At 54.1% G+C, this 16,883-nt stretch overlaps 10 protein-coding genes across 10 annotated transcripts, besides 18 other annotated features; 9 read left to right on the top strand and 1 right to left on the bottom strand.

The window, feature by feature from the left end:
• On the top strand, positions 1–402 carry Tco025E_02076 (centrin; the record flags this gene model as incomplete). The annotated part of the gene is made up of 1 exon (XM_029369011.1): positions 1–402. A coding segment is annotated over one exon (402 nt), but the record flags the coding sequence as incomplete, so codon positions are not given.
• Positions 403–637: 235 nt separating this feature from the next.
• Positions 638–715: a sequence feature (A-rich).
• Positions 716–785: 70 nt separating this feature from the next.
• Positions 786–2,081, top strand: Tco025E_02075 (uncharacterized protein; the record flags this gene model as incomplete). The annotated part of the gene is made up of 1 exon (XM_029369010.1): positions 786–2,081. The coding sequence occupies one exon, from the start codon at positions 786–788 to the stop codon at positions 2,079–2,081; it is 1,296 nt and encodes a 431-aa protein (XP_029231026.1).
• Positions 2,082–2,139: 58 nt separating this feature from the next.
• Positions 2,140–2,163: a microsatellite.
• Positions 2,164–2,206: 43 nt separating this feature from the next.
• Positions 2,207–2,236: a microsatellite.
• Positions 2,237–2,378: 142 nt separating this feature from the next.
• Positions 2,379–2,419: a microsatellite.
• A 19-nt stretch (positions 2,420–2,438) lies between these two features.
• On the top strand, positions 2,439–3,494 carry Tco025E_02074 (uncharacterized protein; the record flags this gene model as incomplete). The annotated part of the gene is made up of 1 exon (XM_029369009.1): positions 2,439–3,494. The coding sequence occupies one exon, from the start codon at positions 2,439–2,441 to the stop codon at positions 3,492–3,494; it is 1,056 nt and encodes a 351-aa protein (XP_029231025.1).
• A 75-nt stretch (positions 3,495–3,569) lies between these two features.
• Positions 3,570–3,603: a microsatellite.
• A 4-nt stretch (positions 3,604–3,607) lies between these two features.
• Positions 3,608–3,627: a microsatellite.
• Positions 3,628–4,005: 378 nt separating this feature from the next.
• Tco025E_02073 (putative mak-16-like RNA binding protein) lies at positions 4,006–4,812 on the top strand (the record flags this gene model as incomplete). The annotated part of the gene is made up of 1 exon (XM_029369008.1): positions 4,006–4,812. The coding sequence occupies one exon, from the start codon at positions 4,006–4,008 to the stop codon at positions 4,810–4,812; it is 807 nt and encodes a 268-aa protein (XP_029231024.1).
• Positions 4,813–4,909: 97 nt separating this feature from the next.
• Positions 4,910–4,938: a microsatellite.
• Positions 4,939–5,683: 745 nt separating this feature from the next.
• Positions 5,684–7,471, top strand: Tco025E_02072 (intraflagellar transport protein-like protein; the record flags this gene model as incomplete). Its single annotated transcript, XM_029369007.1, has 1 exon — positions 5,684–7,471. One exon carries the CDS (start codon positions 5,684–5,686, stop codon positions 7,469–7,471), a length of 1,788 nt encoding a protein of 595 aa, XP_029231023.1.
• Positions 7,472–7,626: 155 nt separating this feature from the next.
• Positions 7,627–7,650: a microsatellite.
• Positions 7,651–7,755: 105 nt separating this feature from the next.
• Positions 7,756–7,778: a microsatellite.
• Positions 7,779–8,114: 336 nt separating this feature from the next.
• Tco025E_02071 (farnesyl pyrophosphate synthase) lies at positions 8,115–9,203 on the top strand (the record flags this gene model as incomplete). Its single annotated transcript, XM_029369006.1, has 1 exon — positions 8,115–9,203. One exon carries the CDS (start codon positions 8,115–8,117, stop codon positions 9,201–9,203), a length of 1,089 nt encoding a protein of 362 aa, XP_029231022.1.
• A 448-nt stretch (positions 9,204–9,651) lies between these two features.
• Positions 9,652–9,685: a sequence feature (A-rich).
• Positions 9,686–9,719: 34 nt separating this feature from the next.
• Positions 9,720–10,733, top strand: Tco025E_02070 (uncharacterized protein; the record flags this gene model as incomplete). Its single annotated transcript, XM_029369005.1, has 1 exon — positions 9,720–10,733. One exon carries the CDS (start codon positions 9,720–9,722, stop codon positions 10,731–10,733), a length of 1,014 nt encoding a protein of 337 aa, XP_029231021.1.
• Positions 10,734–11,316: 583 nt separating this feature from the next.
• Positions 11,317–11,341: a microsatellite.
• An 84-nt stretch (positions 11,342–11,425) lies between these two features.
• Positions 11,426–11,445: a microsatellite.
• A 27-nt stretch (positions 11,446–11,472) lies between these two features.
• Positions 11,473–11,509: a microsatellite.
• A 15-nt stretch (positions 11,510–11,524) lies between these two features.
• Positions 11,525–11,542: a microsatellite.
• Positions 11,543–11,581: 39 nt separating this feature from the next.
• Positions 11,582–11,600: a microsatellite.
• Positions 11,601–11,757: 157 nt separating this feature from the next.
• On the top strand, positions 11,758–13,566 carry Tco025E_02069 (napsin-A; the record flags this gene model as incomplete). Its single annotated transcript, XM_029369004.1, has 1 exon — positions 11,758–13,566. The coding sequence occupies one exon, from the start codon at positions 11,758–11,760 to the stop codon at positions 13,564–13,566; it is 1,809 nt and encodes a 602-aa protein (XP_029231020.1).
• Positions 13,567–13,612: 46 nt separating this feature from the next.
• Positions 13,613–13,629: a microsatellite.
• Positions 13,630–14,722: 1,093 nt separating this feature from the next.
• Positions 14,723–14,755: a microsatellite.
• Positions 14,756–14,914: 159 nt separating this feature from the next.
• Positions 14,915–14,932: a microsatellite.
• A 68-nt stretch (positions 14,933–15,000) lies between these two features.
• Tco025E_02068 (uncharacterized protein) lies at positions 15,001–16,419 on the top strand (the record flags this gene model as incomplete). The annotated part of the gene is made up of 1 exon (XM_029369003.1): positions 15,001–16,419. The coding sequence occupies one exon, from the start codon at positions 15,001–15,003 to the stop codon at positions 16,417–16,419; it is 1,419 nt and encodes a 472-aa protein (XP_029231019.1).
• Positions 16,420–16,561: 142 nt separating this feature from the next.
• Positions 16,562–16,882, bottom strand: Tco025E_02067 (uncharacterized protein; the record flags this gene model as incomplete). Its single annotated transcript, XM_029369002.1, has 1 exon — positions 16,562–16,882. A coding segment is annotated over one exon (321 nt), but the record flags the coding sequence as incomplete, so codon positions are not given.
• Between the last annotated feature and the right edge of the window lies 1 nt (position 16,883).

Below are 16,883 nucleotides of genomic sequence, written 5' to 3'. Positions count from 1 at the left end.
GATGCCGACGGCTCAGGCGCCATTGACGCGGAGGAGATGGCGCTGGCGATGAAGGGGCTCGGGTTTGGCGACCTGCCGCGCGACGAGGTGGAGCGTATGATCCGCACGATGTCCACTGACTCAAAGGGGCTCATCGGGTACGGCGAGTTTGAGCGCGTGGTGAAGTCGCGCATGGCACAGAAGGACTCCCCGGAGGAGATACTGAAGGCATTTCAGCTGTTTGACCTCGACAAGAAGGGAAAGATTTCGTTTGCCAACCTGAAGGAGGTGGCCAAACTCCTGGGCGAGAACCCTGGCGACGATGTGCTGCAGGAGATGATCGCCGAGGCAGACGAGGACGGCGACGGCGAGGTCTCCTTTGAGGAGTTCAACAGTGTTATGATGCAGATGCGGGGAAAGTAAGGCGTTTGATGTATGCCTTTTTGTTTGTTTGTTGGGGGGGAGCCGGGGCGGCAAGCGTCAACGCCCCACGCCACAAAATAGAGAAACATTGAGGTTTGTTTCTTTTCGGGAAATGCCATTTGCTGTGCAGTTGCGTGTGTCCCGATTCTTTTTTTTTATGGCGTCTCTGGCGAGTGCCTTTGTTCTTGGCGTGACAGAAAGGTCCGTTTTTTTTTTTTGTCCTCACTACGTGTCTTTTTTCCTTTCTTCCATTTTTTATTTTTTATTTTTATTTTTTGTTTCTCTCTCTCCTGTGCTTTGACTTCTTTTTCTTGCACTTACCGTAGTGTAGTGCAAGGCGTGGCCGTGTGCACCAGTGGCGGCGGCGTTTGCAATACTGCGGGATGTCCACCGCCGCCCATGCACGGTCGACGACGTCGTCGGTGCTCGTGGGAAGGTCCACAATGTTAAACCCGCTCTCATTTCCGCCGAACGGGGCGGAGATTCTCCTCCATTCGCTTGAAATGCAGCGAAGGGCGGTGTTGGCGTTTGACCTGCGCGACGCCGAGGACGAGGAGAGGATTCAACAAAAGAAGGGGCGACAACAACTGCTTCGCGCCCAAATCGAGCGGCGACACGCAATGGAATTGCTGGACAACCAGGCCTCAGAGATCACACAGAAGCTCCTGGCGCAACTTGCCGTTATTATTCGTGAGCGTCATACAACATTGCGACCCGAGGGATACCAAACAATTGTCTTTGATAATGGTGACACATACGAGGGTAATTGGAAGGGTGGTCGCATGCACGGCACGGGATATCTGAAACGGGTGATGTCTAATGACCTCTACGAAGGCGAATGGTTTCTTGGTCTGCGCAATGGCACCGGTTCATGCCACAGTCCTGATTTTGGCACCTTCTACAGCGGTAAGTGGCAAGATGGTAAATGGCACGGTCGTGGAGAGCTGATAGAGCCGGAGGGAATTTACACGGGCGAGTTTTTGGATGGACTTCTGCAGGGTTTTGGTGAGTACGTGTACAATGACGGACACGTGTACAAGGGTGAATGGGTGAATGGTGTGTACAACGGCACAGGGGCCTACCTCCTTCCAAACGGTGGCAAGTACGAGGGACAGTGGGTGAATGGTTGTGAACACGGGCGTGGGACCATGACCTATTTCAATGGTGACACCTATACAGGAGAATGGCGGAACGGGCACAAACACGGCACTGGAACGTACACAAGTGCGTCTTTGCAGTATGAGGGTGAGTGGTGCTTTGGAGCTATTCAGGGTCACGGGCAGTGCAAGTACGCGGATGGCTCTACCTACGAGGGTGAGTGGCGCAAAGGCACGTATCATGGTAAAGGACAGTTCATTAGTCCTACAACTAGGCAAAGTTATGCTGGCGAGTTCCGCCACGGCAAGCGTTGCGGCCACGGCGTTTACCGCTCTGATGAGGTGGTCTACACAGGAGATTGGCTCAACGACAAGAAACACGGCAGTGGGGAACTCAAAGTCTGCGGTGGGGGCACACTTTGTGGGACATGGCGTGAGGATTTGCCTCACGGCGAGGGGGTCTACACCGTAGGTGCTGAAAGGGTGTACGTGCTTTACGAGTCCGGCTACTGTGTTCGCTCCTCCCCGCAAGGCCTCTACCAACGGATGAATTTGCGTCTGTTGCTCTCGGACGACGACTGAGTTGCGTAGCTGCGCCCCATTCCCCTCGAACAAGGTAGGATGTACAGAGGTTGTTCCCTCTTTTCTTTTCTTTTTTTCTTTTTCCATAGTGGTGTGCGAGGGATTGGGCAACCGCATTCGCGCCTGTGTGGGTGTGCGTGCGTGCGTGCGTGTGTCTACAGTTGCGTCTTCCCTTTTCTTGCATTTACTTCTTTGGATGTCATTAATCTTGAGGAACAGTCCTTTTTCTTTGGCTGCCTTAGTGCCTTCTTTTTCCCCCCCCTTTACCCCATGCACTTTCTCTCTTTCACCTCCTTATGTGTGTGTGTCTGTGTGTGTGTGTGCCGTGTGCATGGGTGCTCGCCTACGTGAGAGTTGATGACGGCGACGACGTCGGCGGCTGCGTTTTCGTCAAGCTTTGTCAGCAGCGTGGAGGAGTTCCGTGCCCTCTTCGCCCCGAATAGCGCCGATCGACTCCTGCTCTGCTATGAGCCGGAACATGACGGCGTGGCGGCGATGAATTTGACGGCTTTGGAGGAAGCTGTGCGCGCAGCCGCTGCGCGACACGCCACAAAAGTGCAGCTGCACTTCTGGGACTGCAGCAGCATCGCCTTCGTGGCGGCGAAGGACCAGCTGGGGAAAGAGCGGGGCACGCCGCTGTTAGCTGTGGTGTATCGGCAGGCCCTTGCGGACACGCTCAAGGAGCCGATGAGCGCAATGATACAAAACGTGGATCGCGTCTGCGAGCGCTTGGCAGCTTACCAGCGTGGTGGGAAGATCGCGGTGCGGACCTCTTCGTCGCCGACGACGGCGTCGCCCCACCCCGTCGCTGACGATTCATACATGTCCGTGGATGTCTCGAAGCTGGTGGGGATGGGCAAGCGGCTTCTGACGGACGGCAAGGCCGAGTACGCGGAGAAGTTTTTTCATCGTGCGCTTGGAACACTTGATGCGGTTAGGCCCCAATGTGAGGGCGACGTGAACATCGACGGAAGCACCGCCCTTTGCTTGGCGTGGGTAGCATTGGCGCAAATAGTCCAAGGAAAGAACGCCGATGCACACATGCGGCGCCTAGAGGCGGAATACGCGGCGTTTTGCGAGGAGGTTGGCAGTGATGCTGCGCGTGTGCGGGCCACTCATCGACTGGTGACCGCGGCACCGCTCACCTGGCGCAGTGACACCTGCAGCCAGAAAAAACTGCGGGAGGTCTTAGACCGGGACCCGCAGAGCCACGAGCACCGCTGCGCCCTTGTCGTGACTTTGTTCCTTGCCGGGGATCTCGAACGCTGCCTAACAGAGGCGGTCAAACTGACCACGCTGCATGTCCCGTTCGGCGCCGCCGCCATTTCCGCCATTGGTGAGTTTATTGGCCGCGACCACGCACTGATGCAGGCCATCGGCGTCGACCGTGAGCGCCCGTTAACAGGCGTGTAGCAGCAGTGCCGCGACACGTGCGCATTTTTTTTGTTCTAAATGATTTCGTCGTTGTTCCCTGCTTTCACATGCGTGTCGCTCTCTCTCTCTCTCTCTCTCTCGCTTTCTCCAATTGTGTGTGTGTGTGTGCTGTTTTGGATGCCTCTCGGTTGGCGGTATTCCCCTTCTCGTCCCCGTTGCGTGCGTCCGGCGAGGCAACGAAGCAGCAGCAATCAATTCTCTCTCCTTCACTCACCCTGTTTGTCCCACCCATTTGTAGTGACTCCTTCACAGGTCAATTCGTTCATTCGCGCACAGGCGAGCGAGAGGGAAACGGAGGGAGGGCGTGAGCGTTCAGCGCGTACGTCGTCCAACCAGCAAACAGACGGCACACGAGAAGCGAAGCGCGGCAGACGAAGCGTGCCACGTCGTTAGCGGCGCCCAACCACCCAATAGCCGAAGTAAATCAGGAAAGAAAGGACGCCGTACGCCAGCACACTAATTTTCCAGCCACCCACGTCGCGCAGAGGCAATGAATCACGACGATGCCATGTGGAACATCATGGGGCAGACCTTCTGTTCATTCAAAGTGAAAACACACGACGAGAAGACGCGCTTCTGCCGCAACCCGTACAATGTGACGGGTTTGTGTCAGCGTGGCGTTTGTCCACTCTCCAACGCGCAGTATGCAACCGTCATTGAGCACGAGGACGAGCTTTATTTGTATGTCAAGACCGCAGAGCGTGCCCACCTCCCACGTCGTCAGTGGGAGAAGGTGCGACTTGACGCTAGCTTCCCGCGTGCCCTGGCACAGATCGATGAGGAATTGCAGTGGTGGGATCAGAAGCTTGTGAACAAGGTCAAGGCACGTCTGCTTAGGCTTAAGCAGTACATTATGCGCCGTCGCAAGATGTTACTAGAGCCAAAGGTGGAGTATGTTTCGGTTAACAAGCGACAGGAGGATAAGCTGCTGCGCCGCGAGGAGAAGGCAGAGGCCGCGGCACGCCTAGAGCTGGAGGTTGAGAAGGAACTGCTGGAGCGACTACGGAAGGGGACGTACGATAGCGTGATGAACTGTAGCCGTGAGGCGTTTGAGCGTGTACTGGACCAGGAGGAGGATCGGGCAGAGTTCAACGCTTTAGAGGATGAAGAGGATGAGGAATTCCCGGAGTTTGTCATGGACGAGGAGGAGGAGGAGGAGGAGGAGGAAGCCAAGGCGAAAACTGGGGTACGCGGGAACGGGCGAAGGCCCGCACGACGACAGCGTCTGGTCATTGAGGAGGAGGTGGAGCAGGAGCAGCCGCACAAGCGGAGCCGCATGGAAGATCTGGACTGGTGAGCGTCGTGCGACGGCTGTCGTGAGCTGCGGTGCGGGTAGTGGATGCAGCCAACTGCACACGAACAGGCACCGTCGCATCTCTGCGCAGTGGAGGGGGTGCGTCTGCGTCTGCGTCTGCGTCTGCGTGTGTCTGGGCGAGGGTGGTAATAGCACGATAATATATTACTTTTAATTCAACCACGAAAAGAGGAGGAGGGGTAAGAGGACGAATGAGGGTGGGGTGGGGGAGTTGGAGGGAAAGGTTGATGCGGTCTTGGAGGAGAGGATATACCGCACAGTGCATGTGTCTTATGCACAGGCCGTTCTTTTCTTCTTCGTTTTTTTCCATAGTCATCGTCACCATCGCCATCACTTCCTCCCTTTGTCGAGTAAGTTGGTGCCATTGCATATTACTCCAGTGCAAGAGGCATAATACACGCACCTACTAGCATGTGCTTACCTGCACACACACACGCGCCTCATTACAGGCGTACGCACACTTGTCTATCCCACCTATGCAACAGCGGCTGCAGCCGCTGAGCTTGGTGAGTGCGGGTGACGTTATTGCTGCCAGTAGTAGAAGTGTGCGTGCGCTTACGGAAATTTATAGTGCCCTCGCTTCGTCACCTTACCTTCCTTTTTTTTTTGCTCCCTTTTTCGTCCTCGTCTTTCGCTGCCGACCGCTCTCGGCGCAGCACGCGGGTATCAGTGCTGTCCGCGGGGTTACCACACGGAACACGGAAGAAGTACGTTAGAGAAGGCAAAACCACCGTGGGGCTGCAAAGCGACAAACAACCACAGCCATCACACCAGAACCACTGGCAGCAACAAGTAAAAGAAGAACGAGTTAAAGAAAAAAAATATATAGAGCTCCATTTGAAACAGGACAAAAATGCAGGGATGGTTTGGCGGCACCACCGGCTTAGGGCAGACAAGTGGGCTGCGGCCAGGGTCAAGTTTGCGACCAGGCTCACAGATGCGCCCCGGTTCGCAGCTGCGCGGGGCGCAGGTGGCCGGCGTGGGTGGGAGCCTGCAGCAGCCGGTGGCGGTCTCAGCGAAGGCACCGGTGACACTAGAGGGAATGCGGGCCGCAACGCGGTCTGGTACTGCCGGGCCGGGGCGTCAGGTGGGTGACCGCAGCTACTACATTGGACTGCTGCGTCCAAAGATTACGGAGCTGACGACGGAGATTCAGCACCTGAACGAGCAGGAGAGCCTCATTGAAAAAAACAGTTCCGTGCTGGCCCAGCTGCATCAGCGCAACAAGAGCTTAGCGGACGAGATCGCAAAGTTGAAAGGGACTCTTGCCGATATTAACCTGGCTGTGGAGAAGAGTACCTCGCAGGATGCCAACAGTGTGAAGGATCAGGCCACAAAGCTTACACACCTGAATGTTGATCGGCGCAAGCAGGTGGACCAGCTGTTTCTCCATATGAAGGAGGTGGAGACACAGACGAAGAAGAACCTGCAGATCTTGGAGGAGGAGATACAGCAGCTGGATCGCCGCATTATTGCAGAAAACCAGGACTATAATCTTTACAACACCACCAGGAATGAGGCGTACGGAGTTTCAGACGCGGTGCTCAATCTTCAACACCAGGTGCGCACTTTGACAGCGAAGCAGGAGCTGCACATGGCACAAATTGCGACAGACACGGACAAGCGGCGGGCCGCGGAAGTGCTGCGGGAGATACTGCGCAAAAGGCAGCTGAGGGAGGAGCTTACAAAACAGTGTGCCCTCTCTGTCGAGGAGGAGCGGCAATTACTTATTAAGCAAGTTAAAACCGCCCGCGGCGATATTGAGGTGCTGGAGCGCCAGGTGAACGAAACACGCGATGCCTTGGGGGAGTCTAAGAGCCGCTGTAATTCCCTAGATGAGGAGTTAAAAAGCTACAGTGGCGAGAACCTAAAGGCTTTTCAAGAGTTGCAAGATAAGGACCGTGAGCTGCAGTCCTTCATGGATTCCCTTCCCGAAAGGCAGAAGGAGGAATTGGACAAGATTACCGCGCTGCAGGCAAACGTTTCCTTGCTGCTTGAACGGGTCTCGCAAGCGCTAGAGTTGCGGAAGCAGATACCGGCGGAAGGTGCCCCTCATGCGTTGCACGCGCTTGAGAGCGAGGTGGACGCGAGGCGCAACCAGATAGAGAGTGACCAGGTCACGCACCAGCGCCTTGAAAAGGAGTTGCTGGACCGCAAGGCGGAGCTTCAAAAGGTAGAAAATCTTGACATCAAAATCAATGCTGAGCTGCAGGCACACGCGCGGAAGATGGAAGAGCAGTCGCAGGAGATGGTCAGATACGCCGACCTGGATGGACTGCGTCGCAACGTTGAAAGACGCCGCGAAGACCTCGCGAAGGAGCGGACATTTTTGATGAAGCTTCGGGACTCCAGCAAGCAGCAGTTAAACACCCTTAGCGCGTCGAATGAGGCACTGCAGAAGCGCCTTAGTGAGGAGGCCACCTTTCGCTCCATATCTACGCTGGAAGGTCGTTTGCGGCACTTGCGGCAGTCTAATTTTTCGTTGGAGGAGTTTGTGCGTTTAAAGGGCAAGGAGAGTTATTACCTTGGCGCCAAGACGGACTGCCTGCGCCTCGTCGAGGAAATCAACCTGCTGCTGAAAGACACCGACCGCACCCGCGGTGTGGGGGCACCCCCCGTGTTGCTTTTGGGCGACCAGTGACAAAAAAAAAGAAAGAAATCAAAAACAATGAGAACGAGATGAGAAGAACAAAAAACAAAGTTGGGGTGGGAGAAGAAAAAAAAACATGAGAAGGAACTACGCAAAGAAGCTCTGAGGATGCTAGTTGGTAGTGGTGGTCGTATGTTATTGCTGTGCACACACACACACACACACAGACAAGGGCAGCAAGAACTTTTTTGGATGTAGAGCAAAGAACGAGTACGACGGCCCGATATGGGCAATGCGTCGTTTGCAACAGGATCGCCGCTGATGCAAGAAGAGGTTATATATATATATATATATATATGTTTACGCGTGTACTGTTCTAGGCGTGAGCTAGACAAAGGGAGGACAACAAAGGACTGTTTTTTTTTTTTGCGTGTGTGCGCTTCAAGGAAAATGGAGGAAACAATGAGGTTTGACACGTGTGTGCGTATGTTTCTTGTCGATTATGTGAAAACTGAGATGTTGTGGCGATTGCTTGTATGTGTTCTTTTTTCTCCTTCACGTCTCCATTTCTTTTTGTTTCCTTGTTTGTTTTTCTCTCTGGCATTCGTGCCTGGAGGAAGGTGATATTACCTCAACAACAGAGTTATTCCTGACCCCACAACTGATTACTTTATCATTAAATTTTTCCCGTGTGATGGCGTCTGCGGAGCGGTTTATGCGCGTGTACGCGGAGGTTCAGGCCTTTCTGCTGGAGCAGCTGAACTCCGACTATGAGATGGACCCCAACCGCGGCAGATACCTCCGCTGCCTGATGGACACGACGTGTCTTGGTGGCAAATACATCCGTGGCCTGACTGTGGTGAACGTGGCGGAGGGATTCATCGCCGCCGGTTCATATGATGAGGCGACAAAGGAGCGCGTCCTCCATGATGCCTGCATCTGCGGTTGGATGGTTGAGTTTCTCCAGGCTCACTACTTGGTGGAGGACGACATTGTGGATAACAGCTGTATGCGCCGTGGAAAACCGTGCTGGTATCGCCTCCCTGGTGTCACTTCCCAGAGTGCCATCAACGACGGTCTCATCTTGAAGTCATGGGCGCACATGATGGCGTTGCACTACTTTGCGGATCGCCCCTTTTTAAAGGATTTGTTTTGCCTCTTCCACAGGGTTGACTACTCGACGGCAATCGGACAGTTTTACGACGTGACCTCCATGTGTGACTCCAATAAACTGGACCCTGAGGTGGCACAGCCGAGGACCACCGACTTTGCTGAATTTACCTTGGCCAATTACAAACGCGTAGTGAAGTACAAGACGGCGTTTTACACGTATCTGCTTCCACTCGTTATGGGGCTTTTTGTGAGCGGGGGGACCCCCTCTGTTGATATGAGTTTGGTGGAGCGGGTTGCGATGGTGATGGGTGAGTTCTTCCAGGCGCAGGACGACTTCATGGACTGCTTCACCCCGCCAGAGCAGCTTGGGAAGGTTGGAACCGACATTGAGGACGCCAAGTGCTCCTGGCTGGCGGTGACCTTCCTCGGGAAAGCCAGTGCCGCACAGGTGGCCGAGTTCAAGGCCAACTACGGTGACACGGACCCGGCGAAGGTCGCCGTGGTGAAACGACTCTACAGCGAGACAGATTTGGGGGCGGATTTCGCCGTCTATGAGGCAGAAGTCGTGCGGGAGGTGGAGGAGCTTATTTCGCAGCTGAAGCGGACCTCTTCCACATTCGCGTCAAGTGTCGCCACGCTGTGGGAGAAAACCCACAAACGTAAGAAGTAACAGGCATAAAAAGCAGAGCTGATTGAAAGGGAATCGATGCGTATATAAGAAAAACTAACAAGTGATTTGTTCAATAAAATATTTGCTAGAAGGGAAAGCAAGAAGGGGAATTTGTGTCCGTGGCTGCTTGGGGGCGGGACATATAAAAGAAAAACGACCCATCCAGAACTGCCCTAATGAAATGTATGTCTCAATGCACACTTTCCGTTATGGCTTCCAATGAAACGTCCGTATTTTTTGCACGACATCGTGAAGTAGCAAAGAGAGAAGTAGGTGTGCAATCGTTTACGAGCGCGGATGCCAGAACTGGGGTGCTATTCAGGTTTGTTTGTTTTTGGACTTGTCTCGTGCGGGCTCGCCGGGTCGGAGCTTTCACGATGGTACCCACACCCTTCCTGTTAAGAGCATTCTTGCTATATTGTTCTTGCCCCTTCAGGATTTATGTGGATTTTTCCTTTTCTTTTTCTTTTTTTTCTTTTTTTACTCTTTCCGTGGGAAGGAGTAGGTAGCGGGCAGATGTCGCTGCTTTGCTGTGATCCACCGCAGGGGCAGTGGATAGATGTGTACGGCGACCCAGTACGGCCGCGGCGTACAGGTTTTGAATGTCCGTTAGACTTATTGCAGCTCTTCGCTTGGTTATTCATCGTGGTCGTAGCTGTGCTGCACTACACTCTGCACGTGCCGTTTTTAGAGCCTGCGTTGTTGATTGTCGTCGCCAGCGTCTCTAGCGTCTTATTCACGGTCGTAGTTGCGCTGAAGATCTCGCTCTCCCTCAGCCGGATCGAGGATCCCGTCATATTTCGCACAGACTTGCCTCGGCTAGAACAGACTGAACTGACGCAGGAGGCTGCCCCAACTGGCACGGTACCCTGCGTATTCTGCCGGCGTTTCGTGCGGGCTGATAGTAAACATTGTGGAGTATGTGACAAATGCGTGCCTGGTTTTGATCACCATTGTCGCTGGCTGAATGCCTGTGTAGGTGAGGGTAACTACAAGGCGTTTTGTGCTTTTATGGGGACTGCCTGGTGTGGTATGGCCTTCATCTTTGCGATAGGATTGTACGTCCTGGTTGATGCCTTTACAGCGAGAGAGAAGTACGAGGACCTCCTACATCGCCGCTATCATGCCAGCCACTACAAGGTCTACCTTGTGTTTCTCTTCATTCCACTCCTGATGTGCGCACTAGGCATCTGCGTCCTTGGACACCTCATTATCTTTCATGTGTACCTCTGTTCCACCCACAAGACGACCTACCAGCACATGGTAGATAAACGTGAGAGGAAACGTGAACGCCGGCATTTAAAGGGTCTTCAGGAACAACTGCAGAGTGGAAATGGTAAGAAGGGCTTCTGCTCTTGGCTTTCCATCCGTAAACGTCGCGACTTCAGAAAGTACAAGCGAAGGAAAGTCGTCAACAAAAACGCCTTCCAAGACAACGACAATAACGGTCCCGTCGTGCCGTTGAGTGTAGCTCCCAACTGGCCTTCATCGCAGGCCCCGCAGGAACCCTACCCAAACGATTCCCACTAAGCGCCGCCCATTAATGTTAAAATGTGGTCGTTTCACTCTGGGCGTTTTTTTTTCTTTTTATTAGGAGCGAGAGTGTGGTGGCAGCTGCATGTTTGAAAAGTAGGTGGGCTGAAGACAGCTGTTGGAGATGGGGGCGCATCTCACTGCGTGCACTAGTGGCGCCACTGCACTACATGCCGAGATGATGAGACGGGGATGTTTTTTTGCTGGTGTTCTGACGCCTGCTTCTTCCCACGCCAGCGAGGAAGGCTGGGAGAGGGACACCTGCACGCACCCTCAGTGGTTGGAGGTGCCGGCGTCAGTGCCGCCTCTTTCGGGCGGGAGGAGGCCCCAACGCATGGGGCAGGTCAAGTGTGGGCGAAGACGAGGAAGACGGGGCATAAATCGTTGTAATTGGAGCAGCAGGGGCTGGGTGAAGAAATATTCTTCGTTGCGGCTGCGGGTGGAATGCGTGACCGCGCCTGAGTGCGTGCGTGAGCCCGGCAGGGTCGCAAATGGGTCGTTACGGTGAACTCGGTCTAGAGAAGCAAAATGAAATGCGGGGTGGGTGGAAATAATGAGCACAGGTGGATTGTGCTCTGCCCACGCACACACACACGCTCGCACGCCTGGAAAACTCACTTTTTCTTTTATGCTCCCATTACTGTTGCTCCTGCGGCTTGACGACTGTAATTCGTACTGTTTGTTGCCTAATATATATATATATATATATTCTGCTCCCGTGGCTGCTCATAACTGGGGGAGGGGAAGGGGAGGAAGAGCGAAGGAGGAAGAGGCAATCGAAACCAGTGCACACACACACACACACAACGAAAAGCAAAACAAAAAGAACGGAGGGAGGGGGGGGGGAGAGAGAGAGAGAGAGAGCTGACTCCTTCCTTACTGCCCACCGTTGGGAGGCATAAGCCAAGTTGTTGACACTCACACACGCTCCCACACGGCGAGCGTGAGAAAAGCCAAGGAAGGATCAATAAAGACAGAAGGCATCAACGGTAGTGAAAGTGGACAAATGGGATATGCTCGTATGCGTCTGCTTCCTCCATTGAGGTGGATTCACGTGTGCGGCGGCACTTTGGAGAGCCGTACGGCACTGCTGCATAGCTGCCGGCGGGTTACTACCGCCACCGGCAGCGGCATGGTTCAAGGCAGCAGGAGAAAGGCTGGCGGTAGTGATACGAACAGCAACGACGCTAACAGGGGTCCAAGCAACGGAAGTGATCAACTGATCCCTTGCAATTTGAATGAACGTGGCCCGTTGGATGAACCCGACGCCGTCTTTTCTCCCGTCCCCCGAGCAGAGATCCCAACCGATGCCGCGGCTGCTACAAATGCGGACGCCGCCGCTGCAGGACTTTACTCCTCCTTATCGACTTCCCAACGAGGTGTACCGTCGATTCTGTCTTCCGGGAGCAATGCCATGTCTGACTCTCGGCTGCACGAACTTGCGGCACAAGAAGAGGAGCGGCGTGTGGCGCGGCACAAAAAGCTCTTCGAGGACCTCATTGTATTTGAGGGTGGGGCGCTTGCTGACCACGATTCACTAGGCACCGCACTTATCATGCGGGACTTTATTCACTTTGCTCTCTACCACAAGAAGTGGGGGTATTACCCGAAGCTGCACCGCAAATATCGACAGCTCATGACAAGCGGCTACTTCGATCCAGTGCCATTTAGCAGCCTTCGGAATCAGCACGACTATGAACGCTACGTCGGCAAAATTCACGATTCAACTCCTGCTTGCATCACACCAACGCAGCTGTTTCAGCCTCACTATGGTTGGGTGTTGGCGGAGTATCTCGTGACGATGATGCGGGCAAAATTTGACCCCCGTGAGCCGCTTGTCGTGTACGACATTGGGGCAGGAACAGGGGCACTGGCGGTGAGTGTGCTGGACTACCTTGCGGAACACTTCTCTGCCGTGTACGCGCAGTGTGAGTATCACGTGGTGGAGCAAAATCCTCAACTTGTGCAAGTGCTTCGTAACCGCCTCATCACACATTATCATCATGTCAAGATACATAACATTTCCATTCTTAATTGGCGTCAGTTGGAACAACGTCGCTGCGTTTTGTTGGGGGTTGAACTTCTCTCTGGGATGCCACACGACTGCGTCGTGCTGAGTGGCGATGAGGTTTGTAATGAACACTGGTTTGGTTTTCAGCAGCACGACAATCTTTCCACTGCCCATGAGCGTTACTACGCTCTGAAGGACCCTGTTATCCTCCGCTACCTGCGTTACGTGCGTTGGATGCAGGAGGAGTCATTTCATAGCCTTAAGATGTTATGTCTCACCGGTGGGCGTGAGAACATTGACCCGCCTCCGTTTACTAGCATTGAGCCGAATATGCAGGATCCTCTGCGTGTTATCGTCACGAAGGTTCTCTGGACCCACAGCCCACTTCGCACTCTCTGGCTTCCAACAGCTGCAATGCTCTTCCTCGAGACCTGCGCCGCGTACTTCCCCAGACATCATCTTTTTCTTGTTGACTGGTCAGGCGTACGACAGGCTCTACCAGGTGTTAACGGGCCAGTGTGTCAATGCAAAGTGCGTGTGGCGAAGGACCTTTACCTTCGCCGCCCCGCCGATTCGCTGCATGGCAACGCCGGCATGGTTGACATTTGTTTCCCGACTGACTTCGAGCATCTGGCAGTGGTGTACCGCAACATCTGCGGGGCACACAAAGATGTCTCAAGTCTCACCCACCCGCAGTTTTGGAAGACGTTTGGCGGCGACAAGACAGCCCTCTTCACGACACGCAGCGGCTTCAATCCTCTTCTCGAAGACTTTGAGCCGTTCCACGTCTTTGCCACGCACCACCCCCCAGAGATGTGAGGTCGGATTTTTCTTGTCCTCCCCGTTGTTCTTGTGTTGGCTGGAGGTGTGTGTGTGTGTGTGGGAGGGTTGTCGACACACATGTGTTAGCGCCGCTGCAGTTTTCAAAGGAAACACAAGAAACAGGGCAGAGAGAAGGAGGCGGGCTGCAACCTGCAGGGTGTGGGTTGAAAATGGGGGACACTGCCACCACTCTCATTCCTACTTTGCAGACACGTGTGCCATTCTGTGCGAGGCCTTTTTCTTCTCTTCTCTTCTTACTGTTGCCCCCTTTTGCCACCCACACAACCCGCCAACAGGGCCAAATTAGTTAGTTGACATTAGTGACTGGCTGCCGTCTATTTTTATTGCTTGCGAGTGAGCGTGTGTGTGTCTATCAGTTGCCTCTCCTCTTTTCCTTCCTTTGCTCTACAGGACCTGCCTCTCAGCGTGTGTGTACTTTCTGCCCCTAACAGACGTCCGTTCCACTTTTTTTTCCCTCTCGTTGCTAACGGGTCCTTCCATTTCGCTGCTTTCGCAACTCCATCGGCCCAACCGGACGTACCGCTCGTTTTTTGTTTCTTTCTTTTTCAGTTCCTCGCTTCAAGAGGGAAAAAGAGGAAAACTGGGCCTGCTTCACTCTTTGCGTCTGCGTGCTGTTCCACTCACTGCGGCAGAGGAGGCGGCGTGCACATCACTGTACGGTGTGTATATATATATATAACATTGCACGTGCACAGCACCGCAGCGCAGGGCGCGTCTTATTCTGCGGCTGCCCACACACCCCGTGACTGTGGAGAAGTGGGCGACGGAGAGAAGGGCGGAGAGAAACAAAGGAACAAAAAAAAAAAAGTAAACCAACGAAGAAAAACCCGTTGGGGTTGCCTCTTCCCACATCTTCTGCCATTAGCGGAAGGGAGCGGAGTGAGGCGCTGGTACGCACGCTACACAAACACAAACACAGACACATTCTCTAGTCCTCACACACGTAGAGGAAACAGCGACAGCAACAAAAGAAAGAGAAAGGACAAACCGGAGAGACAAGAGAGCGAGTGCGAAGCAAACCAACAGACAAAGAAAAAAAAAGTCTACATTTGTTGTTGGGCTGCGTTTTTAGTGTTTGGCGTTTTTTTTGTTTTATTTTGCTTCTCGGTTACTGCGCCACTGCCTTCCCTCCACTCCTGACGTACTACTACTACTACTACTACTAAGTACCGGAGTGAGGAGGCGACGACAACCGATTGGGACGGGACCGGAAGGAACGGAGAGGACGATTGAAGTGGCATTCCGCCGAGTATACAGCCATAACGCAAACAACCAGATAAAAGAAAATTTTCCACAAGATCGCAGACACAAAGGGACTGTTTGCGGTGGTGGTGGTGGTGGTTTTTGGTGTTGTCAGTGCTCGGCTAGTTGCGGCCTATTCTTATTGGTGCTTGTATTCAATTGGCGGAGATGCGTGCGCGCGGAAATTCCGCTCTGAGTGCATCCACGCTATCCCCTGAGGAGACGCACAGGGGCATAAAGACATTCCTGAGAAGCATTGATGAACCAGTGCTCTCTGGCAGCCTTGTGGCGTACGAGTTTCTTGACAGCGCCCACGACTTCCACTGGTCGCTGGCAAGGGTGCTGAAGCTGGGCGAGCACCACGCCCTACTCCAGCGGTGGCGGGTGGAGAATGGGAGCTACGCGGACGTCTTGGACGCGCTCCAGAAGGAGAAGGAGAGGAAGATGGAGGAGGTGCGGCACTGCCAGCGCATTTTGTCGGAGCAGCGGGAGGAGTTGGCGATGGTGCGGCGAGACACCGAGGCCCAAGTGGAGCGCACAAAGGAGGAGGTTGAAAACGCGCGCCGCGCTTTGGCGGAGGTGGAGGAGGTGTGGTTACATGAGGCCTTCAACGCCCGTCTTCCCTCCGCAGGACTGTGCCTGGCGCTTGAGGCCAGCATCGCTATTTTAAACAGCGACGGGGAGGAGGAGCAGGCAAAGGGATGGGAGGAGCTGCGCACCGTGGTGCGGGACCCTACCTTCATTCGCCGGCTGCTGGAGTACTGCCCCGCCCTGGCGAAAGGCGCGGACGCGCGGCAGGGCATCGTCAACGACTACCATCCGCGGCTGCTAAAGCTGCGAGAACAGATACTGCGTCCCTCAGTAAACATCCTCCCGGCAACTCCTACTGCCCTGGAATCGCTAATTTGCGACTGGGCACTCGCCCAGCTGAACGCCTTCATCGTCTACCCCGAGATCGAAAAATCGCAAGCGCGCGCCAACGAGATTGGTGAGGCCATAAACAACAACATTCGCCGCATGAAGCTGCTAGACACCCAAATTAAGCACAACGCTGAGCAACAGCACATCTACAACGAAGGCTACGGTGTAGTCAAGGGCAAGAACATCAGCAATGCCACGTGCCTCACTTTCATGGAGGCCAGCGACATTGCACCAATCACCGTCCCGCGATCATCGATAACAGCGGCCGTCAGCGCCAGCAACACCAGCAACGCCGGCGTCGCCGTCGTCACACATGAGGAAGCAAAGCGCCTCCTCGCAAGGGCATCTATGCACCGTCCGTTACTCTACGCGGCATTGGACACTGCACTCGAAAAGGTGCAGCACATGAAAAATAAAGACACAGACAACGCCACGTTGATTCAGCAGCTACGTGACGAAAATGGGGTTGTGCGTAAACAAAACAATGATATGGCAAAATTGCTAAACACAGCGAAGACGGAATTGAACCAAGTTCAACAGGAGCTCGACAAAAAGCAAACTCCTCGCCAAGCAAGCACAAGAGGAGTTCACCAAACAATACACACGCCTCCAGGAACAACGCGACGACGTCTCTCGCAAACTAGAGGAAAGCAAACACCTAGTTAAGGACCTCCAAGCGAACGACAATGAGAAGTACAAAGAAAGCCAACGCCATGCGAAAGAAACAAAACAATTAGAGCAACAGTTAAAACGACTACAGACTGAAAATGCCGCCCTTCAGGAGTCATTCCAAAAAGAACAAAATCAACTAACTGAGATCAAAAAACAGTCGGCAGAACTCCGCCGCCAGCTTTTCGACAGGGAGCGCGAGCTTGAGGAAGTCCGTAATGCAAATGAGGAGGTGAAGACACGATCGTTCAACGAGCTCAACGTTCAGGCGGAGGAGTTGAACCGGCAGCTGGAGGAGCTGCGGGCGGAGAATGAGCAGCTGCGCGCCGGGGACGAGGAGAAGGTTCGCGAGCTCAACGAGCTGAACGACCAGGCGGAGGAGTTGAACCGGCAGCTGGAGGAGCTGCGGGCGGAGAATGAGCAGCTGCGCGCCGGGGACGAGGAGAAGGTTCGCGAGCTCA

This window comes from Trypanosoma conorhini (assembly GCF_003719485.1).
Source record: "Trypanosoma conorhini strain 025E chromosome Unknown Tco_14.4_contig_00076, whole genome shotgun sequence".
NCBI lineage: Eukaryota > Euglenozoa > Kinetoplastea > Trypanosomatida > Trypanosomatidae > Trypanosoma > Trypanosoma conorhini.
The sequence above is the reverse complement of the archived record's forward strand: the minus strand, read 5'-3'. Positions and strand labels throughout refer to the sequence as shown.